This window comes from Oryzias melastigma, linkage group LG13, assembly GCF_002922805.2.
Source record: "Oryzias melastigma strain HK-1 linkage group LG13, ASM292280v2, whole genome shotgun sequence".
Lineage (NCBI taxonomy): Eukaryota > Metazoa > Chordata > Actinopteri > Beloniformes > Adrianichthyidae > Oryzias > Oryzias melastigma.
Window position 1 is genome coordinate 14,984,624 of NC_050524.1, and position 26,200 is coordinate 15,010,823.

Sequence of the window (26,200 nt, forward strand, 5' to 3'; positions counted from 1 at the left end):
TCCAGAAGTGTTTTTTTTTTTTCTTTTTAACCAAGCTGCTTGGCAATTTCCCCATAGTCCTTCACAGCCTTGAGGAAGTCCACAATTTAGTCTCTGGTGTCTTTGGACAGCTCTTTGGTCTTGAACATGTTCGTAGTTGGAGTCTTACTGATTGTCTGGGGTGGACAGCTGTCTTTATGCAGCTAACGACCCCAAACGGGTGCTTCTAACTTAGGTTAATAAGTAGAGTGGAAGTAAACTATTTAAAGATGGACTAATAGGATCTTGAAGGTCAGAACTCTAGCTGATAGACAGGTGTTCAAATACTTATATGCTTATTTTTGTAGATCATATCTTTCACAGTGGACATGCATGTAAGAAGGAAAGTTTCAAACCCCTCTATGATATCTAAGAGGGAGAACTTGCAAAGGGTGTTCAGAAGACTGTAAGGATTTTTTTTTAAAACCATATCAGGGAAATACTTACCTTGGCTTTGCCCTGGAAGTTGAAGGTGAGAACATACTCGCCAGGTCGTGTCTCGCTCTGGCGAATCACAAAAAGCCCGTGGCTTATGGACCCGCCTGTGAGCACCAGCTGGGCCGCCCGCACGCGAGACAGCGTACCGTGGAACCATGGGTAGCCCACCAGGCTGGCGTCCCCCTCTGACTCTTTGGATCCTTCTCCACCACCTGTGTGGTGTTACAGGAATCATTACTTTATTTGTCCTCCTTCTACTAACTTTTACTCATTTTTTATCCTTTTTTATCTTTTCTAACAACAAATTAAATTTTAAGATTCATTTTTTTATATGTGTCCTACATTATCACATGTTAAAAACATGATTTTTGTTGGAGTGGGTCTTTAAAAAGTAAAAGCTTCTGTTACCTGCAGAAGAATTCTGAGCCTCTGGGGACTGAAGGAAGCGCTCTAAAGGCATGTGGGAGGGGTGCTGGGTAAAAGAGGGTTCCCTGCAACGGACTGAGGGGGCGCTGTAGTGCTCTACAGCTGTAGAACAAGGCCTCTCTGGAGCCCGGTACACACCTACACATGTAGGGTATTTATCAACACGTTTCCCAGGATCGAAGCGTGTAAACATAAGGTGGACGCTCACCTTCAGACAGCAGCTCACAGCTGCACGAGGTCACCATGGAGCAGTCTTTGGAGGCCTGACCGTGGGGACACGATGCCAGCTCAATGTCGTCACCGCTGTCACTGTACACAAGCCACAAGAGCCATTATACATGTGCAAACAAACATCCCCACGTCCAAACAGACATCTCTACGCCCATCCACGTCCTACAAGCAAGCACACAAATATTCTGTTTTTGTGCAGAGCTGCACCCACAAGGGTCCACAAAAAAGTCAGGGCTCTCAGGAGCACAATCCCCCATGTTTGTGCTCAAGCAGCCCGTCAACAAACCAAACTAATTGGATGATTAATGACTATGTGTGCTTCCCCTCCTTTCACCCTTCCCATTCCTCTACCTCCCCCCCTCTCCATTCATCCATCCCTCTCCGTCTTCCTGCCAGCAGCAAATATTTATCCGGTGGTTTACCTGGGGTCTATGCAGTCCTGGATGTCAGCAACCCACGAGTTCTTCTGTAAGGAGTCGATGGTTTCCAGGATGTATTCTCCCCCATTTTCCACCTGTAGAAGCAGGTCACACACTGAGCTCTGTTCTCAACGGGAAACTCCGACGTTAATCCTTTTCCAAGACCCTGTTTATAAGCTCTCCTTTCATGTTTCCCCCCCGTCTTTTCAGCATTTTGCTGCCTGCATGCAGGCGCGATGGTGCAGATCATACCTTCAGTACAAAAGTGTTGTCCTTGTCGGGCATTTCCAGCGGCATGGTGGTCCTCACCTCCACAATGGCTGACAGAGGGATGCTGACTTTGGGTTTTGAGGACTGAAACCAGCACATAAACACACTCGTGAGAGCATATACATATACATACATACATATGTATATATGTTGCAGCATTGTCAGTTTAACTTGATCTCACAAATATCCCATTAAAAATATTTCAAGCAAGACCACAGCCTTTGCGGACCACATTCAACTGAAAACGGTACACAAACCTTAAAAGCATGCTGTTTGAAGGCCTGTATACACAGAAGAATGTAAACAGGAACTGCAAATATGTAAACTGTAGAGCCTACTTCTGCAAAAAAACTCTGCAGTCGGATGGAGAATTCCTGATTTTATGTTGTTTGTATTTGTTTTAATGTCTTCAATGCAATAAAACATTTAAAAACTGATTAAAAATCTGTTTTGCATCAGAGTATGTCGTTTTAATTCATTTCAATTTGAATTTTCCTATCATTGTATTAAAAAAAGACTATAAAGTCTGAAAAGAAGCAATTATGAAAGTTTATAAAGTTTATTAAAAAAAAGGTTACATCCTTCTCAGAACATGTCAAAACCCTTTATATGCATAATAATCCTTTATATAGAACTTGGAGGCATTTATATAGTAAATATGATTGAGACTGCATGTACCAGGACTTGAATTTCTGACAGAAACACATTTAAAACGACACAACAAACAGTGAGTCGGCCCCTGGATGGCCGTTGATCTTCATTCCAATCTGTTATCAGCAACATCTAAATAAACATTTACTAATGATCCACAGTTGAGTTACATCCTGTGTTGCTTTGTGCAGGAAGCATCTGTAAAACCTAAAACCCAAAGCATGAAAACTTGATTCAAAAAGTCTCTATTGCTCTGATAAAAATACACATTTAAAGAAAAAGCCGTTCATGTTCACACCTTAGAACCATTCTTTGGCTACAATGAACTCTGAAAAACAATGGGATCAACTACAAAAGCAGGTAAAACTCAACAAGTCGGGACATTTTTTCCCAACTCGATTCAAGTAATTATTCTTGCTGAGCAGCCAAACAGGAACAGTTTACAGGCGGTGCATCACTAAGCATCACTAAGTATATGTTAACATGTTACTAAGGAGACATCTAAATGACTTTTTTTTTTACAGGCGGGGAACTTCTGACGCCAACCTGTTCTCCAACGAACGAGCGAGTCTTCTCGTCTGTCAGACCCAGACCGCAATCTAAAGACATGCGGTGTTGTGAGCAGGACGTGCGGGCTCATTTATTTCTGTGCATGTCAGAGGAGGCAGAGGGAAGCTGACTGATGTCTCGCAGAGGCTTATCAGCTGATCTGTCTGGAGTAACACTGTCTTCCTCTTGATCCGCCTGCTGGCTGCCGTCCACGCCCCCAGTTCCTTTCTTTGGATCAGATGTCATAAACCACTTCCTGTATTAAACCATTCCACCACTTCCCATACCTCCATGCTGCCCATCCAGTCTGAAAGGACTGTGAACAAAACGTCGATGCTGCTGCAAATACATGACAGTTTCTGCCTCGTTTGTCCCAATTGAACTGTGGAGCTGAGAAAAAATGTAACGCTGAGTCACTAAGCAGACACAAAATAGGATTTTTAAGTAATGGTAGTAAATAAATATAAAACTGTACTCTAAAGTATTCCACAAAATTATGTATATTTGAAATCTGAGTTTTTGTCTTCTCCATACATTGTTCATGTTTTCACTGTTTTACTTTTTTTTGGTCAAAAATGTTACATTAACATTGAAAGTATCAAATGGGTCAACATTTTTTTTTTTGCATTTGTACTTTTTATATACATAATTTTACTTTTACATACAAATTGACACCTGATGTTTTTAAATCAAAAATAATATATAAGTAATTTAAGTTTAAAAAAAACACATTTCATTTACATTTACAGTAATATAATAAAATAAAATAAAATAAAATAAAATAAAGTAAAGTCAAGTAAAGTCAAGTCAAGTAAAGTAAAATAAAGTAAAAATCAAGCAAAGCAAAGCAAAGCAAAGCAAAGCAAAGCAAAGCAAAGCAAAGCAAAGCAAAGCAAAGCAAAGCAAAGCAAAGTAAAGTAAAGTAAAGTAAAGTAAAGTAAAGTAAAGTAAAGTAAAATAAAGTAAAATAAAATAAAATAAAATAAAATAAAATAAAATAAAATGAAATAAAAATTAAATTAAATATAATATAATGCTTTTCATGCTCCATGATTAAATCTGATTTCAACATTAAAAAACGTTATTAACTACATTTTCACAATTTGATTCCACAAAATTGAAAGCAGTTGAATTAAAGAGTCATCTCTAGGGTCATCTCAGTCTATCTATAGTATAGCGTGGTCTGTTTATTTAAGTGTACTGGTACTACAACTATACTTAGTCTACAATACTGCATATTTTGTAAACTTAAAATGCTCCAAATTAGTCTGAAAACATACCCAGTGTACTTCCTGCACAACATCTACATGGTCTAGTGTGTACTTGCTATTCTTATGCTTAATAGTAAAATAAACTTCAAGTGTACTACTTTTTGTTAAGGGTACGACTATATCCTATACATTACTGAATGTGTAATGTTACAGCCTCGGTGTCTCCAACAGTCTCGTGCAGAAATACTTTGAAATTGATTAGCAGAAAAATACTGGATGTTTTAAAATTGTACTTGATCAAAAAAAGGTGTGTCAGCCACAATAATGAAAAAAAATTAAAAAGTATTTTTCCCCTTTTAGGCAATTCAGTCAGTGTGCAACTAATATGTTTAATATTCCACTTTTTACTTTGTCTTAAAGTTGTTGTTGTTCAGTGAAGAATATAAATTGACCGAGGTCAAAATCAAATCATCTCAATAGAAAAATGTCCTGAAAATTGAAAATTCATGAGAAAAGAACAAAAGCAGGAAAGTGTGATATAACCGAGGTGAAGTCAAAAACAGGATTTAGCTACAACAACATGCAAATTGCAGCTACTTCCCAACTGTAAACTTGTTTTTTCATAACCAAGCAACGCTCAAACTGTCAGATGAATTTGCTTCACATCTATTGTACATTTTATCAACAAAAAAATAAAAATAAAGGAGTTTGATAAACATGTGCATCAGCGGTAAACATGCATTGCGGAGGGGGCTCGACATGCTTCAGAAGATGGGAGCAGGACAGTGGTGTTTAAACAGTTGGGTCTGCAGAGCAGGCCTGCAGAGATGTGTGCATTTAATTATCCTGTCATCAAGGCTGCAGTCGCCCCTCTGAAGTTTATACTAATCGGAGCCATGTCCGTAACTGATAATAGTGCTGCTTTGTGCAGATGTTGATGGAACATGGAAGATGAAAGTGCTGAAGCACACTTATCAAGTTTTATTTCTTCATCTTGTTCTCATTGACTTGACAGACTTTCCGGTGACTCACAAAACGTTTTGGTTCCTGTTCTCGTTTTGTGTCAGCAGGATTGCAAAAAAGAAAGAAATGGGGAGCTAAATATATCATTATGGACCACATTTAGCTTTGATTATGCCATAAATCTGTAGAGGGATTGTTTGGCAAGAGTAACAAATGTTACTAAGATCTGAATTTTTTTTTTCCCAAAGATTTTCAGCAGAGCAAATGTCTGGATTCACTAAATGTTTAAGTGGCATCCTTGCAGGGCTTGACAATGTGTTGAAGAGCTCTTTACATGTTACATGTTAACAGTATGTTTTTACTTTTGTGATGCAGGCCAATCATTTGACCGTTAAGCAGAATGATGTATGTTTAAGAATGCAGGATATCCCTTGTGACATGTTTCCAGAAGCTTGGCATTGAGAAAAGGGACTTACTCCAAACAAATCAGTGATCTGATCAAATCAATGACCGAATCCTTAAATCTGAGGCTTATACCCATTTATCGAGTTCAGGGGTCTGCATTGTGTAATCACTGGACATATCAACCCCTCCCCTTTTATGTTCCAAATAGGAAGTACCCGCTGGTTCCCAGAGGGCCATCTTCTTGCTAATCCTAATTTTTTTTAAGATGTTTATTCTATATCACAAGTTATAAACTGACCAATCAGATGCCTCAATAAAAGCATGTGGTGCCTGCTGGCCCCGACTTCCCCCGAGCTCGCTCTCAGTGGAAGAAGTGGTGTGGACTTTGAACAAGCTCACTCCTGATTGGAGGCAGTAGTTCTTCTTAAAACGTGACTCAAACCGACTCAGACCAATCACCGTCGACAGGTTTCAAAATGGCGACAGATGGCTTTGGCCTGATTTCACGAGGGCGAGAAGTAAGGCGTTTTCTTTGGTTAACGTCAACACCTTAAGCTATGTCCAAATTCCTTCAAGTCTCACTATTTAGTGCACCATAACAATAACAATGGAGGGATAAAAGAGGAACCTGATTTAGTTAGAGCCAGTCGATTTGTAATTTTATGAACATTACTGGGAAAAAAGAGGATTTAAAGACATATTTTAGGAAATAAAATAAAAGAATGATTCCTCCGGTTTCTTCTAACATGCTTCCCTTTGTCACCTCTGTCTCCTCTCCAACGCCTGCCTCCCACCTGACATCCCTCCTCTCTCCACTAATCCACATTTCCCAGCAGCCACAGCCAAAGGACAGCAGCAGATTTGCCCACACTCAGCTGCACAACCTCACGGCCCCCTTAAGGTCAGGGGCAACGATCTGGAAATCCCATATAGACAAATGTGAAAGGTGCATGCATGCATGAGAATGTGCGGGTTGAGCTGCGTTACTCACTGCAGAGGTTTAAGGGATTCAGCCGATACATCATTTCACTACGGATGTTTTTTTTTTTTCTTCTGTACTTAAACTCACATGTAAAAAAAAAAAAAGTCATTTCTCAGAAGCAGATGAGACACGGTTGAGTCATGTGAGCAGAACTTTTGCTTTCAGTTAGTTTTTTTACTTTCTATAATCTAGAAGACTCTGACTCTTAAATTTAAACATAAGGAGGCTTTTTTTTTTGGAGATTATAAGAAAAGTTTTAGGGTTCCTGTGATTAAAATCTCAAAAGTCAAATATCTAAAATGTATTATGTTGTGAGATATTACAATATTTAAATATTAAATAAAAAGTAACCCCCCCAAAAAAATAAAATCTTTTGTTCGTTGTATTTTTTTGTTCCTTTTTCAGTGTCTAAATACCTTTGGTGGCACGTAAAACTCCAGCATGAACTTGTCGCCTCCTTCCTCCCTCTTGGTCTTCCTCAGCAGCAGGCGACATTTCTGCCACTGAGCGGCCCCCATACAGTTTGTGTCATCGGCCACCATGTACCTCAGCGCCCCCTCCCTCTGGATTTCCAGGAGCTCCGCCTTGTGGCCCTGGGAGCCTCTTGGAAGCCGCAGCTTTTGGGACCACTTCTCTCCCCCTGCCGCTGCCGCCGGCGCCGGCGCCTCCCCTCCTCCTCCGTTTGCTTTCCTGGCCCCAGTAGGAGCCTCTGGTTCGGGGGAGGCGCGCCTGTGCCACATCTCCTTCACCCCGTCCACCACACAGAGGCTCATGTTCCTCAGGGAAAAACCTTTTTTGAAGCGCGCTTTCGGGTGACTGACCGATACGTCCTCAGAGCTGCGGGACTGTCCCAGAGCGGACACCTTGTGAGTGGTTGGGCGGCCTCGGGAGGCGGTGGTGCCGATGCCTCCCCCGTCTATCCCGCCCCCTCCACTGTCCATGCTGTCCAGGGATTCAGTTGAAGCCCCAGCGTCTTTGCGCTTCTGGTAAAGGTCGTGGCCGTAGGACAGCGGGCAACCCTGGATTCCCAGGAAAGGAACGATGCTGTACTTGGGGGCTGCGTTGGAGCCCTCCTCCCCGGGGGAGGACGCTTTGCTCTCTCTTGCCTGAGTGAGCGCTGCAGAGAAGCACTCCAAAAAGTGATGGGCAAAGTGCTGGGAGAAGCTGGTGTCCGCTCCGGGGGAGTCGTAGCAGGGGTTTTCCAACAGAAAGCGCTGGAACTTGTTGGCAAAGTCTGCAGCAGAAGCTCGAGCGTGAAGCTCGCAGAACTCTCGCCAGTCTGGCAGCGGGCACGAGGAGGAGAGCTCCGGGCTACCAGGCTGCACCGCTCCGTTCATCACTGGGCCATCCCAACCCAACGAGGAGAGGCTGCGGAGGAGAGAGGAGGAGAGTGTTAGCATGCACAACTGCAGGAGCATGTTTCACTGCAACTGCTGGCGTTGGATCACACGACAGCTGTGACACAGTCGGCACGTGTGAGGCTGGAGACAGAGAAGATGTGTGAATGAAGCAGACTGCGAACCAGCTTGTGTGACATTATTTATATATCTCCATATGAAAAAGTCCGCCATCTCATCTGTGAAATATTGAGTTTAAGGACCCACTCCATTGGTGTTTTTAACATGTTGTTGTGGGATTTTTTGGGCACTACTACTGTCTGAATCTACAATTCCAAAATGTCCCAAAGTCTTTATGAAAAATTAGTGTGGATCAATTCAGATTTCAGAAATAAATTGAAAAAAACTAGGACACCCTATTAAAGCCTGTCTATTTTCTCACATTTTTGAATACATACACATATTCTATCAATTTGAACATCAATGAGTGATTCAAGTGATGTAACTTGACATTAAAAAATGTTTTAAGCCTATTTAAAACTATATGAAATTCAATTTTTAAAAGAACGTTATTTCTGCTTATGTTTAAGTTTAGAGACTTCACACTTAAGACACATTTAATGGTAGATGCCACAATAAAGAGTCTTAATGAGTCGATTTATTCTAAAGGAGCAACAAATTGCGAACAGGAGGCAGGAGGTCCAAACATTGACCTTCATTAAAATATGAAATTTTGTTCAGATCGCATTTTTTATGAGTAGAATAATACCGGTAGTCATGCATTAGTTCAATTTTTATTAAATCACTTTCTTTTTTAGAATTTTTTTCAACATAAAAGCTGATTATTCAATAAGTTTTTTCTAATTTCTTCACGTAACTTTATATAAAGAAAATTAAGCTTGAAATTGAATGTCTGAGCATGAATTTATTTATTTAAATCATTGTTAATAGTGTTGGAAAAATCCGGTTGCAGTAAATGTTACACTCTGCAAGTCACAAGATCCCAGCTCCACTCCATTCTGATGCGTCCACTCGTAGATAACTATCTCCATCCATGTATGTCTTTGTTTTCCTCATCTGACCTGGCATCGGGCTCAAAACTGTACAGCTGGATAGCTCCAAAATTGCTCGACATTTTGTTGCACCAGCAATGTTATCTTGGGAGTGTGAGGGGCTATGAGCTAGCAGAACAGCGTGTAACCTGATCAGTGACAGAAAGTGAGGGTGGGGTTACAGTATGTCAATGGTCCCACCCCCAACTCAAAGACAAACTTCTAATGAACTATTACCACTCTGTAGAAACTATGTTCTTAAAGAACGACAGTTTTTTTTAAAACATTTTGGTTAAAAACTGCAAAATCACTGATTAAAAGTCCACTGGGAACGTTTTTACAACAGATCAAAAGATGATTTGAGAGTGACTTTAAAAAAATCTTCACATTTACAAATAAAAAAACAACGTAAGTTGAAAATAAAAGCAATATCTTGGTAGAATTTTCAGAAATATCAAGCTCTTAATTTCAAAATAATAGAACTGCAAAGCATATACCTTTTGGTTATTTTTTAAAAATCTGGTGTTTCACTTTCTCTAAAGTTTAATGTTTTTTGTGGCATAAAACACACAACAAAAGACAATAATATCGAGTGTTGATGTCAAATTCCAGAGCCAAATTTGATTTACAAAGTAATAAATTGGTTTAATTTACAATTTGATATTGGTTCATTTTCATAAATTCTTATTTAAAATGTTGATTATTAATATAATATATTTAAATATAATAAATGTACATTTTTCCATGACTTTTTGCGTAAAACACTAAGAGAAAAGCTGTGTTTTTGCCAAAAAATAAATAAACAAACTGACGTCATATCTTAAGTCAATTAATTAGTATAGCTTTTTTTATTTTTTTGGCTTTTTAATATAAAAAAGGGGCTGCAGGTAGGAAGAGGAAACACTCCTGAAAGTTTACTGACCAATGCAGCAGAGACATCCCTCCTCTCGAGGAGATCTGCATTGAGGAATGGACCAAAATACAAGTTTGTGAAAACCTTGTGAAGACTTGCAGGAAATGTTTGACTGCTGTCGTTGTCAACAAAGGGTTTATAATAAAGTATTGATTTGAACTTGTATTATTGACCAAATACTTATTTTCCACAGTGAAGTTGCACAACAGAAGGCTGTAGCGGCTGATTTCAAGGGTTTGAGGTTTTTATTTATCATATGCATCAACCTAAATTGAGACACATGGTAAATCTTGTGCAAAGCTCTCAGTCACAGATTAGGTTAAGGGAAGAATTGGAATTTCTGTACAAGATTTCATGTTTTAACATTGTCACTTTGGTTAGTCCTCATCTGTGCTGGTTATGGCAATAGAAGGAACGAGTTGATGACTTTTTGACGTTAAGATCTTCAATTTCTGAAAGTAAGTTCACTCAAACCAGACTTACTAACACGTAATACAACACCACGCTGATTTCTTTTTATCATTTATTGTCTTGAAGACAGCCATTCTTCTCACTGACTCATCCTTCCACTGCTCCCAACCATGTGTGCGTTTGCATGATTCATGTTCCTCCTTCACAGTCTCCAGCTCTGCCAAACCACATCACATCACAGAGAAAACTTTTCGCTACAGTGAGGACCTAACAAAGACTCACAATGACATTGTGTCAGCAGCAACAACCAATGACAGTTTTTGGGCCCCTCCCGTCCCCGTCTGCCTCTGCACATCAGTGACTAACGCAGCATCGGTGAACGCTGCCAAACAATCAGACGCATGTTGCTCTGGTTAGAGCAGCAAATCAGGCAGATAAGGAGATGTTGCTTAAAGCTGAGCAAAATGGGTCGGCTAACACTCTCCAAGCTATGAAAGCTGCTGGTTTTCTTAAAGAACTTCAACAAATTAACCATAATTGCCCTATTGAAGTGAATCATCCATACGTCTGAGCTTATATTCTCTTGGGGTTTCCCTTTGAAGCAGGTTAATTGTGGTTTTCTAGAGTGTCAGTGTGGGTTTTTGGGTCAGTAAGAATGAAAGCTACTTTTTTAAAAAGCTATAAAAATAAATAAAAGACTAACTTTTAAAAAATGATCTGTCTGCTTTCTACTTGTTTCAGAAGTCTGAAATGATCAGAGGAAAAGTGTAAAAAAAAATGGAGTAAAAATGTTTAATTGTTGGAATAAACAACTCAAGGCTGAAGTAGAATAGGGCGAGGTTAATTTAAAAGAATTAAAAAGTGACAACAAAGGACACATTTTCTACTAATCAGCATCAGTGAATCCTTGGAGAATTCCAACTCACACCAAACCCTAAGAGATGCTTGAACCATTTAGTTTTTTATATTTCTGTGTAAATGTGATGTTTAACTAAATCAGATTTTCTTTAGATAGATGAGAAATTAACAAAAGCAATGAAAAATTATAACAAATATACTGTATATCCTACTTGTGAGTAACCCTAAGAGAGGTCAGTTATTTAAAAGCAACAATTTCATAAAAAAAAATAATCTTGCATTACTTACAGTGGGGCAAAAACATATCCACAATCTGCCACCAATTGTGCAAGTTCTCCAACTTGAAAAGATAAGAGAAGGCTGTAATTTACCCTCATAGGCATTCCTCAGCGATGGGAGGCAAAATGAGAAAATGGCTGAACAGATAAGCAGCTTGGTGTGAGGAAATCAAAAGGATCACAAAAGCAGTGAGCAAAAACCAAGCAGCCCTCAGACCCGTACCGGTCCAGATTTAATGGGAACAGCTAGCACATCAAAAATGAGTGAGAATAGGTTTAGCTGAGACCTTTCAATGTGGAGTTTGCATGTTCTCCCCGTGCATGCATGGGTTTATTCCAGATACTTCGGCTTCTTCCCACAGTTAAAAAAACATGCTTCATAGATTGATTGGTTACTTTAAATTGTGTTTGCAGAAATGATTGTGTGGCCCAGACTGTCAATCTGTTCAAGGTGTACCTCGTCTTCATCCAACAGTAGCCATGGCAACCCCATGACCCCGAAAGGGATATAGCAGGTTAACAAAATGGATGGAATTTGGTGATGAAACCAAAATCTAACATTTTGGTAAAAACTCAACTAGTCATATTGGAGGAGAAAATGCAGAGTTGAATCCATAGAACACCAACTGTGAAGCATGGAGGTGGAAATATCATGCTTAGGGTCTGTTATTCTGCAAACTAACCAGGTTGACTGATCTGTGCAAAGAAAATAATGAATGTTGCCATGTATTGTGAGATTTCCATCAACAAGGGCAGTGAAGATAAAGCATGACGAGGATGCTCCAACACACCATCCAGGCGACATAAGACTATGGCTACATAAGACATAAGACATGGACTGAAGCTCCATATGCACCATGTCAAGGTCCTGGAGTGTCCCAGCCAGTCTTCAGATCTTAAACCCATTGAGGAGTGCGAACCCCTCCGCCTCCACACTCCACTTCTTTCATTTTTTGTCTTTGCACCATGTATGTGCATTTGTGACTTAGAGGGTCAAAAGAAACTTTTGGGGTTGCAGGGTTGTGGGTTCCTGTCCTGGCTACTGTTGGGTAAACGTGGGGTACACCCTGGACAGGTGTCACTGGGCCATACTCTCACATGTACTCCTAGGGATACTGTGGAGCAACCAGCAAACCTATGAAGCATGTTTTTGGACACTGGAAAGAAGCATAAAACAAAAATGTATACATTTTGTCCCTCCATATTCTCCTATATTGGACTCTAAGACTAAATTGTGAAAAAATAAACAAATAAACACACAAATAAATAAGGAAACACCTTAAAAAATGGTCCACAACAGCCTCCACATTCCCACATCCATCCTCTCATTCACAAATCCATCACCTTATTCACGAAATCCATTCATTCTTTCAAGCCAAATAAGATTTGTAATCTGAACGTCCAATCACCAAGTGTTTTTGGAATGATTACCCCCACGCCTCATGTCACTGAGTGTAAGTGCTGGTATTGCTTGCAAAAAAAAAAAAAAGTCAATACCCTTTAAGCTATTTAAAAACCTGCACTGGGCCAGCTTTCCACCCATTCAGCAGAAAAACAGCCACTTACAATGCACTGCATTTCTAAAAAACTCCTGCCCTTCCGCAACAATGAGGATATGCCCCCTCCTAAAGATACTGACCTGCCCACACTCTCCCCCGCACACACACACACACACCGCTGAACACACACGCGCTCAAACATCGAATCAGCATGAAACTCAAGCCGTCAGGCTGGAGGAAGTGGCCGGTGTGATGGGTTTTGTGAGGCTCAGCAGACTGTAGGAAAAAAAAAAAACTAAAAAAAAAAAAAAATCACACGGGGACTTCAAAAATTACAAAGACGGCAGAAACAAGAAAAACACATGTGATGGAGGAGAGCAGAAGGGAGAAGGATGACGAGTTCTTGCTGAACACAGCGTTTCAATGCTAGAAAATCCTTATGAGCTGGAACTCTCCTTGTTAAGGTGCACGATTTTATTTTGTGATCGCTGACGGAACACCAACAAAAAACATTTATTTTGTCTATTAAACCAAATAGTTTAAAGGTTCTTTCCTTTTTAACAAAGGAATTTACACTGATGCTGCCCATCTTTATGTAAATTCAAAAGTCATCAGTCTGAAGGACATTAAAGTTTGGTGATCACAGCACACGTGCTCACTCTCAATGTATGAGCTCACAGCCACTTAAATAAGAGAAACAGTGATGATGCACACTTCCCCGCTGTGTAATGCAGTTTCATTTCTCATCGACAGAAAAAGCACAATAGGGAATAAAGAGTGAAGAGCAAAAAAAGCAACACAGCAACTGTTGCTTTTGCCTTGTTTTTTTTTAAAGTCTCACTCCTATCATCTTTATTCAAAGCATTCCCAATTATCTTTTCATTATGATTATGCTGTTTCTAGCTAAAATCAAAATCAAACTTGTGTCGTTTTCAAGGACATGGTGTCTGCAGTGGCAATAATTCATTACCTCTGAGTTGAGGGTGAGACTGTTCTTCTCATCATCCCTTTGTTTACACTCTCCCACTAGCTTACAGCCTCTCACAACCAGAGCAACAGAAATGGCGAGCAATACTGGAGCCCTCCAGCCATACAGTATTGATGCAGCTCAGACGAGGAAAACAAAGACGTTACTGGATCTTTTTGTCTGCGAGTGGCTGAATCAGAAGAGAGGACATCACTGCTGAAAACATTTTTTCATCTGCTCCAGATTCACAACAATTTGAACAAAGAAATACTGTTATATTTAAGCCTAATTTTCTTTATGTGAGAAAATCGTGAGAAAAATGCTACAAGAACATCTTAAAAACACCATTTTATTTTCATTGGATTGTATTTTTAAACGCTGCAAAAAAGTGGCTATATTTTCAACTTTCTTGTAGTTTGGTGCGATTTCACACACCGCTTGAGAGTAAGCCAAACACTGAAAACAAAACACAAGGAAAAATCTAGGAGTTCAAATACCTGCTGGTTTTGGGAGATCACTGGAAACAAAGAAAGTAAAGAAAAAACATGCAAACAGAATCCAAAGCTTCTCCTCTTTGGTTTACGTTAATGCTTTGGTGTGTAGCATCATTTATTTGATGGAAGGAACACCATGGTTGATCTGTAAGCTTCCTGTTGAGTAACGTTCACATTGGCCTCTGCAACGTGCATCCATGTGACCACTTTCAATAAAAAGTCAACATAAAAAAATTGTCAATGTGTAATTGAGGCTTCTGCAATCAAAGTTTTTGTGTTTATGAGTTTTTAAGTCAGTTTTTGGACTCTACGTACAAAATGATGCACCGAAAGTTAAACCAGTTGAACTTTGACCAATCAGGGACTTGGATTCTGTAGTGATCTGTAATGAATCGGTCCCCCGTTTCCCCCTCTGACCATCAGCGGGTTCCATCACCTGAGAACTAGCACTTCCTGGGTCTCAACACAACACTTCCCATAAGCACCTGCTGTCACTCCAAGAAGCCCCACAGCCGTCACTCCCAGCAGTATTTAGTCAGACCACTGAGTGCAAAGTCTTGTTTGTGCCACTCTCCCTGCATCTATGAGCGTTCTCATCCTGACCTGGTCTTCTGTTTCTGACCCTGAACGTTTGCTGCCTGCCCCAACCCTCGCCTGGACCCTGACCACTCTGGTTGTTCTCTGATGGCCTGATGCTTGGGTTTGACCCCTGCCCGTCTGACCCTGATTTAGCTTTGAGGACCTCTAGCTGTACTTCACCCCTGTTGTCCTGTCTGTGCCAATAAAATCAGCGGTACTTGAATCCAGCCGTCTGGCAGTTTGTCACATGATGAATGGAAGGCGTTCCATTTATGTCACTAAATTACCAGCATTGATCATTAATAATTGTGGTCTGTACCTGGATGGAATTATATGACACCAAGTCTTTCATATATTGGACTTGAGCTGTGAAAAACAAAGCAAGATTTGTACCGCTTTGACATTTCACACCAAGAATCTTCAAACTGTGAGTACATGGACTCGTATTGGATAGCGATAGTGTGAACGCCATATGCTAAATGCACGTTCAAAAACCTGTTTCAGCGCATTCTTAAACACTCATCACATTTCCCGTGTAAACGTAGCGTTAGGTACTAACCAGCTTTTAAACCTGCCAAACTAAGCTGACTACCTGAAGAATAGAAATGTGTGGTTGAAATGTGGCAGAGTGACTGTGCTCCTAAATTTCTAAATTCTAACATTATAAAGTTTTAGCTATCATGTGTTAGCTGGATAGCTGTGAGTCAAAGAGTAACACATTAATTCAGAGTAAAATAATACTTCAACAAGCACATAGTTCCCTCACCTTTTCTTTAAAAAAAAACATCCCTTTTGATCCATTTTCTGATTTTGGCAAAAAACCTTTTTGAAAAAGTGCTGAAGTTGTGCATGTTAACTATTATTCTGGACCTGGAGCTCCTTTTTTCCATCGGTGGCATGTTTTTGCTTCACTAGCCAGCTGGTAAAACAATCAGTCAGCATGTGGAGGTGGAGGAGACAAGGGAAGCATAAAGAACAGGAGACAGACTTCAGGACACTGATTTCCAGAGGCGCAGTGTAGATTTCCACCAATATAAGCTTCTTTCCAACACTGACGATTAAGAAAAAAAAAAAAAGATAAATACAGTAGCAGGAAATCTGAAATTGTCCATCTCCATCTGTCAGGCCTCAGAAACCTTTCCTTTCCTGTGTCTCCTGCCTATCTGTTGTAAACATCTACCACTCCTTTGCCCCTCCTTCTGCTGATTCTTCACCCAAGGGGACGGGGCAGAAATCTCTGTCAGATGGTTGGGAGTTCTGTCTGTAACAGTAAACTGAAGGGGGGTGGGGGGGCAGTACTCTACTGGAGGAAGTGATCAGCTTCGCCTGCAAAAACATTGTACAGGATCCTCTGATTTCATCCAAGGTCCATGGTCCTCACAGGAGTCAATGAGAAGAATTACAGATGAAGGATGATTATTAGACGCAATGACGAGTTTTGCAGGAAAGATCTCAAAAGTGTGTGTTTTACTTGATGTACGATGATCCTGCAGCCGCAGAAGCGCCTATATCCTCTATGCTGCGAGTGGTGCCTGCAGAACTCCCTCTGATTGGACCGTGAAGATGATTGGTGATGCTGTGCTCCCACCCCGGGGAGTTAGGGCCTTGCTGCGATTTCTAAGATTAGCCCGCTCCACAGCACGACAGCCAGCTACAGCGATGCTTTGTACAGTACAGCAGCATCCTGAAATTCATGTTCAGGCATTCCTGGAGATTTTTGAAGGGGAAAGTCCGAAAAATCGTATTTCTGAGATATAGCTAGAATTGAGGTCATTGCAGAAGACAACTGGAAAGATGAGGAGGACCTTTAACCAAACACTCACACCTGAAAAATTCAACCAGAAACATATTACAGTTGATGATCACCAAATCAAATCCACTAACTGTACATGAGAACTGGACCGAATGAGCGTGATGTCATCCATAGAAAATTGCTCACTTCTAAAGTTAGGTCAATGCAGTCGCCATTTGTCTTCGACACTGACACGATGAAAATCATCAATTAGCGATGATTGGTCCGAGTTGGTGCGAGTCAACATTTCTATGGCAACCACTCTCGCCAATCAGGAGTGAGCTTGTTGGAAGGCCACACCCTTACCACTTGAAAGTGAATCTGTCAAGTCAATGTTTCAAACATGAAACCATCTACTTTTACTGAGTTATTCCTGGCCAGTTTATAACTTGCACTACGAAACTAAAACCGGCGACAATATTTGTCCATAACTCTCTGTTTGGAGGACTAAATGTAGGGTAGGGAGAAGGGAAGAATTCGGTTTGGGCCTTACTGTTTGGAATGTGAGAGGGGAGAGGTCACTCACTCCAGTTCTCTATACAGTCTTTAGTCAAATCTGATAAGTGTCTAAACCCTAAAACAGCTTTGTAAGCTTAACCTGGTCAAGCCTCAATGACAGCATTAACCCATTCTGATTACAAATCTATCTTTTATATCGATAGATTTGAGAATATATCGCACTAAAGGGAAACACAAGCTATGTCCGAATACCTTCCCTACTTCCTAACTATTAAAAAACTATATGGTGCGGAACCATTTAGTGCCCTGAATTTTAAAATCTATTTGGGGTTGCGACTTTTTATGAAAACACTGTTTTGATGATAAAAATGTATATAAAAAAGAGTTTGTTTTCACAAAATATGTTCAAATGTAATGTATTATGGTCTATATTCCCCAATCTAGTGAGCTTCGATGCACACTGGTTTTTCGCAGAGAAATCTGGTAAATTTCTTTGGCACTCGATTTCGGAATTGTAGATTCGGACAGCACTATAAAGTAGTGAGGCCATGGTCCTCAAGTTTGCCCTCTCTTGGTATTTGGAGTGCTCCTGCCCCAGGTGGAGGAGTTTAAACATCTTGGGGTCTGGTTCACGAATACGGGAAGATCGGAGCGTGAGATCGACAGGCGGGTGTGTGGTCATGAGCTCTGGGTCATGACTGAAAGAACAAGATCCCAAATACAACCAGCTGAAATGAGCTAGGTGGCTCAGGTATCTGGTCCTAGATGAGCAGAAGAGGATGGATGGAGCAGTAAAGGAATTCAGACATAGCCGCAGTGTTATGTCCCTTCTTGCTTGTTGTAGTCTCAGATTGTACATGTTGCATCTAAAATTAGTTTCACTTCATTCGGGCAATAATAGCATAAAGCGCATGCAACTAAAGATCTTGTAACATGTTCTGACATGCTTTAATGCTGTTTTTTTTCTATTTTTATAGATTATATTGAATCAATTTTTGATTTTTATGTTACATTTTCTCTACTGTCAGATCTTTAAGTCCAAATTCTACGAAGTGTTTGACGTTTCACTCACAAAGCATAACAACAACATCAGACTCAGAGCCAAGAACAGAGAACAATAGTCCAGAGATGGATGCCAGAAGCAGTTTCCTGCATGCGTTCAGAAGGAATCTTGTGTTCAGACAAAACTGGAAGCTGCATCACAGTGTGGTTAGTAATTATTGCAGCCTGTGTGGTTATCAAGGAAAAACTCAACCAAATCTTTTGTAAAATGATTGTCAACTTTCTGTCAATCTGATTAGTTGGAGGTCAGTTTCTCTAAGCCTAATTTCCTTTTTAAAATTGTGCTTGTTTAACCATCTTTAACAAGTAACTGTGCATTTATATATATATATATATATATATATATATATATATATATATATATATATATATATATATATATATATATATTGTATTTACATATTAAAGATTTTTGGACTAAAGAAATGGTTGAACATTTTCAACTTAAACCTGAAACATCCCATAAACATTGGTTTTTGGGTCAGGCAGACTGGTTGTATTCCGTTTTGTAAACAGCACGCCTCCTCTGAAGCTGAAGTGGAGTTAGGCTAAGGCACACTTTCCCACCAATGTAGTCAAAACAGGGATCCAGGTGTAAGTAGGAGTATCACTGATAGAAGAAAACAAGAACTCACACAAAAAGAGTGATGGGCCCAGAAGAAAAAGCAGAGAGGCTGATAAAGATTTTAAAAAATTCCAGCACTGAAAGATTGGAAGAAGCGGAGAGAGCGCAATCAGAAGGGCAAAACGAAGGGTCAGCGGTGACGGACTCCAAAATTCACCTTCTTTCAGATCCAGAGATTTCAGAAAAGCCAGTCAGCGACCTTTAACCTGAGTTCTGATAACCTCCCTTCTCCTTGATGAACCTGAAATTGTATCTGGGAGTGTGTGCAGGAGAAGGATTGTGTGTTGTTGTGTTTTTGACTCCAAGAGTGCTTTTCCTGCTGGAGTTAGTATCCAAGAAAAGAGTTTTGGGTGCCGGAGTGGTTTTGCGTCAAGAAGTGTTTTGCGTGTAGAAAATACTGTTTCTACAAATGTGAGGTTGTCTCCGATGGTGAATTTATGTTAAGAAGTGAGTTTGTAAGCAGGTACAGTATAGGTTAGTTTGTGTGTAAGAGTGAGTGTTTAAGCAAAATTGTGTCTATGTGTAGGAGGGCATCTCTGTGCAGGGGTGAACCTGTGCGAGTTTGTTAGAAGAGTGTCTTTTTGCAGGGGTGAGTTTGTCAGTCAAACGCACTCCTTTTGGGGGGGGGCTTTCCATGTGTAGGAGTGAGTTTGTAAACAAAAGTGTGTCTGTGTCTCGAATTTCATATATGTACAGGAGTGAGTTTGTAAGTGAGAGTAAGTGTGTGCAGAAGTGAGTCAGTAAGCACAATTGTGTCTGTTTCTAAGAGTGAATCTATGTGCAGGTGTGAGTTTGTCAGCAAAATTCTGTATTTATGTAAGAGTGACTATGTGAACAAAAGTGTCTCTGTGTATAGGAGTGCATCTATATTAAGCAAAAAGTGTGTCTGTGTGCCAGAGTGCATCTCTGTGAGTTTGTAAACAGAGAGTGTCTGTATGCAGGAGTGAGTTTGTAAGTAAAAGTGTGTGTAAGAGTGAGTTTTGTGAGCAAAGGTGTGTTTGTGTCTAGGAATGCATAAATGTGCAGGAGTGAGTTTGTAAGAAAAAGCGTGTCTTTGTGTAAGAGTGAATCTATGATGTGAGTTTGTAAGAAGAGTGACCTTGTGCAGGGGTGAGTTTGTAAGTAAAATTGTGTCTGTGTCTAGGAGTGCATAAATGTGCAGGAGTGAGTTTGTAAGTAAAAGTGTATCTGTGTGCAAGACTGTCTCTGTAAGTAAAAGTGTGCCTATATGTCCAAGAGTGTTTATGTACAGGAGTGAGTTTGTAGTGTGTTTGTGTGCAAAATTCAGTTAGTAAGCAAAAGTGTGTCTGTGTCCAGAAATGTATCTATGTTCAGAAGTGAGGTTGAAGGCAAAAGTGAGTCAGTGTGCAGGAGTGAGTTTGTTGGCATGAGTGTCTGTATACAGGAGTGAGTTTGTTGAGAAAAGTTTGTGTGCTGGCAGGAGTGTAAATATGTACACAAGTGTGTCTGTGTCTAGGAGTGTGTATGTCTGCTGGAGTGATTTTATGTCCAGAAGTGAATTGTGTCCATGTGTGTGGGAGTGAGTGTAGAAGTGTGTTTGTGTCCACAGTATAGAAACAGACGATACAATCTTGAACAAGAATCCAGAATGAGAAAATATTAAATGCATCAAATTGCTAAAGCGAATTCCCATTTACTTATGGGAAGAGTGTCCAATCCCTCCTAATAATGCAGGTAGCAGATATTACACACATTTGTTTAGTGGGTTCTCAGCAGGCAGGCTGTCTTCTCACTCTCTCCTCTGACAATATAAATGTTGAGTGAGCTCAGCATCCATATGGCAGCCGACGATAAAGGACGGAGCGCGTGGGAGATGAACGCTGCACCACTGACTTCCATTTCCTGTCTCTCACCCACCAGGTCTAACTAATTCCACAGACGAGCATGTGCCTCTCACAAACACACACACACACACACACACAAAGCATAAATACTCTACAACCTGAAATCTGTCACTTATTAAGATATATTGACAAAAAAAACACTTTTGTTTTTACAGAAAAAGGTGATCCTCCATGTTTCTAATTAATAAAACCCTTATTAACACATTAATAAGGAATTTTTCACACACCATAATATTTTGAACTTATTTAGCTAATAGATTTTTAAACTTATATTTACATAAAAAGATACTACGTACTGGAAAACATTTGCAATCATGTCATAGTTAGATTTTATTTTAGAAAACATGGTCCACTATTTAGTGTTAAAAAAAAAAGGATTTTTTGTTTGTAAAGTAACTTTTTGATTTTAAAAAGTACATATTTCAAGACATATTTACATTAAATAATCATATATTTTTCTATTAAATTAGAAACATTTCTGTCTATATCCAACCAAATCATAAACTAAATAGCATAGAACTTATCTTTTTGATGCAGTTTTCTTTTATTCGTTAAAAAACTTGCAGTTATCAAATCTAAATCTTCCTCACTTTGACATCTGGCGGTAATCTTCACATTTTTCCTGTGTAGTGTTTAGTTAGAAAATAAAAGCAGCTGTCTGTCATAAAAAAACACATTCAGAGTCCCACTCTGATCATATTTTGATCTGTTGTAAAATCATTCCCAGTGGTCTTCTAGTAATGATTAAACCGTTTTTAGCCTAAATCAAAAACAGTGTTGCTTTCTGCAGAGATTCGCATCAGTTGTGGGCGAGACTGTAGTCACAGACAGAGTAAGCCTGATCCTACTTCCCATTATCCTTTTGTTTTCTGATAGCTTACAGCCCCTCACACCCCAATCTAATATTACTGGTGCAACAAAAGTGGTGACCAACATTGGAGCCATCCAGCTGTATAGCTTCACTTTTAATAAAAGTAATCCAACTTTAAAATATTTGATTTTTGAGAATCTATCAAGAACGCATCCATCATGATTCAAGAGATCCTGACTCTGTAGTCACACAACATGATGTCACAGATGCCAGCATCACAAATCAATGAGTGAAAAGGCGTTTCTGTGTGAGCTTCTGTTCAAATCTGACTTGTTAGGCTTCATGTTACCTGTCTGTTCAAGTAGCTCATAAAAAGATACGTGAGAGAAAGTCAATAGAGGGCCTGTGACAGGCCTGCTGCAGGCCCAGGGAGTCTATTTAAAGGCAGCAGTGGAGCGTGGTGCAGGCTGCGCGCTGGACTTCATGAATGGCCTCCTGCTGAATGGCTGACAGACCCAGAAGGCGGCGATGAATGGAACCTGCGCGCGTGAGGTGCCATGGATCATCTTGCGCGCACCTCTGCGGGGGCCGCAGCCGGATCCCACTCGCTCCATCAAGTCTATTTAGTGGATTTGTTTTGTTTTTATTTTAGAGTAAGAAGAAGAAAAAGAAGAAGCCTCCTCCACCTCTCCACCCTCCAGCAGACACGCAAACCACCGCTCTCCTCCATCTGGATGTCGGCGCTGGGTTTCAGGGAGGCTGACTGCGCGCACGCTTCAACCCCAGAACGCATTCTGTGAGCTTGTTGTTATTGTCCTGCAGCAAAAACTCCCGATGCTGCAGCGTTTCTGCTCGCAGCATCCGCGCAGGAGCAGGTTCTGCGAGCAGAAACGCCAGGATGGTCCAGGCGCGCTGTGGAAAGGAAAAGCGCAGCGGAACTCACCTCAATAGAGGACGCGGTTCATTCTGTCCCGGAGGAGAGAGGAGGCTCCGGCTCTCTGTAGGGAGATCCTCACTTCTCGGTGTCCGCCATGGTTAGATCCTCCACCTGCCCTCGTTTGTCCGGTTTAGAGAAGCTCGCAGGCGGCCAGGTCTTCCTCCATCTCTGCTGCTGAACACTGGACACTGCTGCTGCCGCTCCACAGATCTATTTAACCACGCAGGAAGGCCTACTTCCGGTTAGGTTTTTCAGAATAAAGCAGAGAGATTCCTAACTGCAGAGTCCATTTTCACTTTTCTTTATGGAACATATTACAACACACTGACATAAAATAATTCAAATGACACAACACAACATTAGAAAATTATAGCAGCTGTAAAAAAGATAAAACATACAGTCATATCTTGATGGCCAAAATTACTAAATAGTTTAAACAAACTACAATAATATAATAATAAAAAATACTAAGGAGAAAAAAATTAAATAAATACAAGTAAACTAAAATACTAAAGTACAGATTTGTTGAAACACTAATGGGGCAGTTTTCCTGGTTTTGCACAGAGAAAATGATCAATCTATGGGGTCAATTCCATAGACTGTATATAGTCAATGGTCAATTCATGACCAACTTAAAGTGAATGAAAAAAACAGATTGTAAAATTTTGGGGGGTAAATTGTAAACTTCAAGGAATTGTTGAAAATTTAAAACAGAAATGTGCAAATGTAAAAAATATAAATATATAAATATCTAAGAATTGCACCATTTTTTTTTTAATCATTTTTTTACTTAAAACTTACAACTCGTACCAAATGAAAAGGAGTGTTTATTTCTTCAATTTTATTTTGTGTACTTTCGAGTTTAAAACTGTTTTCAAATTTTTATTTTTTAAAACTTTTTATATATTCTTTAAAATTCAAAATTTCTGTTTTTCACATTTACGATCTATTTTTTGTTCACGTTAATTTTCTCTGATTTCACCTTGAATAAAAGTCAATGACTGTAAAAGAGAACATTCATTAAATATATCAAGGTATCTTAATATTATTAATAAGAAACACATCACTCTGACTTTTTTTAAATTTTGGTTCAATTGGGAAAGCAAAATATCAGGTTTAATTGTCATTGAATGTTACACAGATTTTATTGTGATATTATGCAAAAAATCAATTTTTGCCAAGCTTCCAATGTAACAAAAACTCACATTTTTAAGTAGACCACGTGTTATTTTTATATATTAAGAGCGTAATGTCACATAATTTCTTTCATTTACTTATCTTGAGGGCTTTTAATTTGAAAATCCGCTGAAAGGCTAGTACTGCAACAGCTTTCTTCACTTGTGTGTGCATGCGTGTTCAAGTGTGTAATGTGCATGTGTGTGTGTTTGTGTTTATACCTCTGTCCTTAAAGGAGCCACGCCCGTTTGTTGTTATTATCCCACTGGCAAAAGAAAATCCTGGATGTATTGTGTTTCCATGTGTGCACGCCTGGGTGCTCAACAAACTGAATCCATATTCAAAACACATGCACGGTCCAGCCTAGCAGCAGATGCACTACACCAGCTGCTCAAGATAAACAACAAAACACAACAAAAAAGGCAAAAGATTAAAAAAACATAACAGCAAATTCTGTCTGAAGCAGACAGTCCTCCCTCTGTGTTTTGTGAACGCCCGGAACTAATAAAGTTGGATTCAAATATTGTTAATATCATGAAGAGGTAACACCCACAAGGTCATCCTGACATTTATAGCTACTCTATAAAACATGTGTGTGCACATGAAGCATTCAGTAGAAAAAGAGAAAAATACATTCTGTCTGATCTAAGAAATTAAATGGGATGTTTCTGTGTTAATGTTTTACTAACTCATTACCTTACTAAGTACACAGTTTTGTGAGAGAATAGCTTACATATTTAGTGCATATTTGACTAAGTTCTCAAAAGAAAATATTGGTCAAAAATCCTAATTTCATGTTATTAAACACTTTTGTCCCATTTTTTTTGCAATAAAGCATTTTTGAGCCACTGTTCATAAACATGCATGCCGTTTGGCCGACTTCTCATGTGGTCTGGTGATGCCTCCTTCCGAGTCAGTAGCACAGGGAGCTTAGTTTATTATAATCCGCTCTGAGAGGATTGAATCTGTGGGGTTAAGTACTGAAATAATAACCCACCCAAACTGCAGACAGTAGTGAAAGAGGATGAGCCATGTCAGTGTTTAGTATGTCTCAGAAAATAACAACTCAATAGGACTCCAATGTGTATTTTTTTTAAATGATGGCTGGAATACTCATGATTAAGAAAAGTTTTTCTCCAGTTAGTGAGAGTTAGACTCTGATTTTTAAACATGTCAGTGCAGAAGAAAGCAAACAGTGAGATCGATGGTCGCTGAGTCTAATGAATTACTGATAAATCATTTACCACGACTTCTACTTAATGTTCCTCATGCTTCTCTGGCGACTTTCAATACATTTTTCTTGATCTGATAACATGTTAACATTTAAGTAAAAGTAGTGCCAGCTTTGAGAATTGCAATACCCATCCCAGAAACAGAACAATTGGGCGGTGTACACATACTTCTTCCTATAAGGAAAATGTAAATGGAAGGAATAGCTTCAAAATAGATTTGATATAACATTACTTCATTAAAGATAAAATGTGGAATAAGCACTTTTCTTTGAAAGTAGAAGTGATGCTTCAAAAATGTTATCAGTTCTGCTGAAACAGGAGACTTAAATAGCCCTCATTAATTAAAAAAAAACATCAATGCAAAGTATGAATTTGGTCTGATTTTAGCAGAGATATTGATTTTTTTTACAGGAAGCATTGTCTTGCACTTTTATGGCAACATTGTCTTTGAAATATTATATATATTTCTATGAAACTTACTTGCTTGGCCTCTTTTGAGGACATTCGTTGAGGGATCCGTGTATGAGGTCAATTCAAAAAGAGTTTTTTTTACAATGAAGCTAAGAGATCACAACCCTCCTGTTTTAGTGAGAACTATTATCATTTTTTAAATCACAGTGAAAATGATAAAAACCTTTACGCCAGCATTCTATATTTAAACCAATGACGAGGCAAAAAGTAGCTTAAGAGAAAACAAAGTGAGTAAGGGCACTCTCTTTGTCTTCCTCTGAAGGTTTATTGATCTTTAAACACTTCCTGCCGGAAGGACGAATTGACGGGAGCCCTGAGGGGGCAGTGTCCTCCTCAGTGTCCTCCTCAGTGTCCTCCTCAGCGTCCTCCCCATCTGCATTTTTCTCACACATCTGCCTCATTCGCTCCATGTCTTCGTCAGTCCAAGCGACACTTCATCACTTTGCTTCCAGATAAATTCTGCCCTAAAGGGCAACAGTTTTACTCCTTGTGCGCTCCAGGTTGATGTCTTTGTCTCCCTCGCGTGCACAAAACGATGCTTCTCCTCATTAGGGCTCATTGATCAACAGGTCAGAAGGAGCAACATTTAGACTCCAGGGAGCAGACGAGGAGGCTAAAAGAAGAGGGATGCTTTTGAGATGGTTCTCGGAGAAAGTGTCCGGAGTGGTTGGGATGGAGATTGGCCTCCTGGGGCTGTTTAAGGATGTGTGGGTTTTAATGAGAAACTTCCTCTGCTTTGTTCTGTCTGGGAGAAAAAAAAGTGCTGGGGTGCACTGAAAATGTTGTCTTTGAAATATTTTTGGGGGGATGGAGAGAAAA

At 39.7% G+C, this 26,200-nt stretch overlaps 1 protein-coding gene across 1 annotated transcript in view; it reads right to left on the reverse strand.

Moving 5' to 3' along the window:
• LOC112149767 (SH2B adapter protein 2) overlaps positions 1–24,165 on the reverse strand; it is a 29,600-nt gene extending 5,435 nt beyond the window's left edge. Inside the window, exons 1-7 of the mRNA XM_024277699.2 lie at positions 22,509–24,165; positions 6,980–7,931; positions 1,785–1,886; positions 1,536–1,627; positions 1,091–1,191; positions 865–1,020; positions 466–668 (exon numbers count right to left, since the gene is read on the reverse strand). Coding sequence (XP_024133467.1) covers positions 466–668; positions 865–1,020; positions 1,091–1,191; positions 1,536–1,627; positions 1,785–1,886; positions 6,980–7,900 — 1,575 coding nt within the window. The 5' untranslated portion in view covers positions 7,901–7,931; positions 22,509–24,165. The remainder of the gene's footprint in view (positions 1–465; positions 669–864; positions 1,021–1,090; positions 1,192–1,535; positions 1,628–1,784; positions 1,887–6,979; positions 7,932–22,508) is intronic.
• Between the last annotated feature and the right edge of the window lie 2,035 nt (positions 24,166–26,200).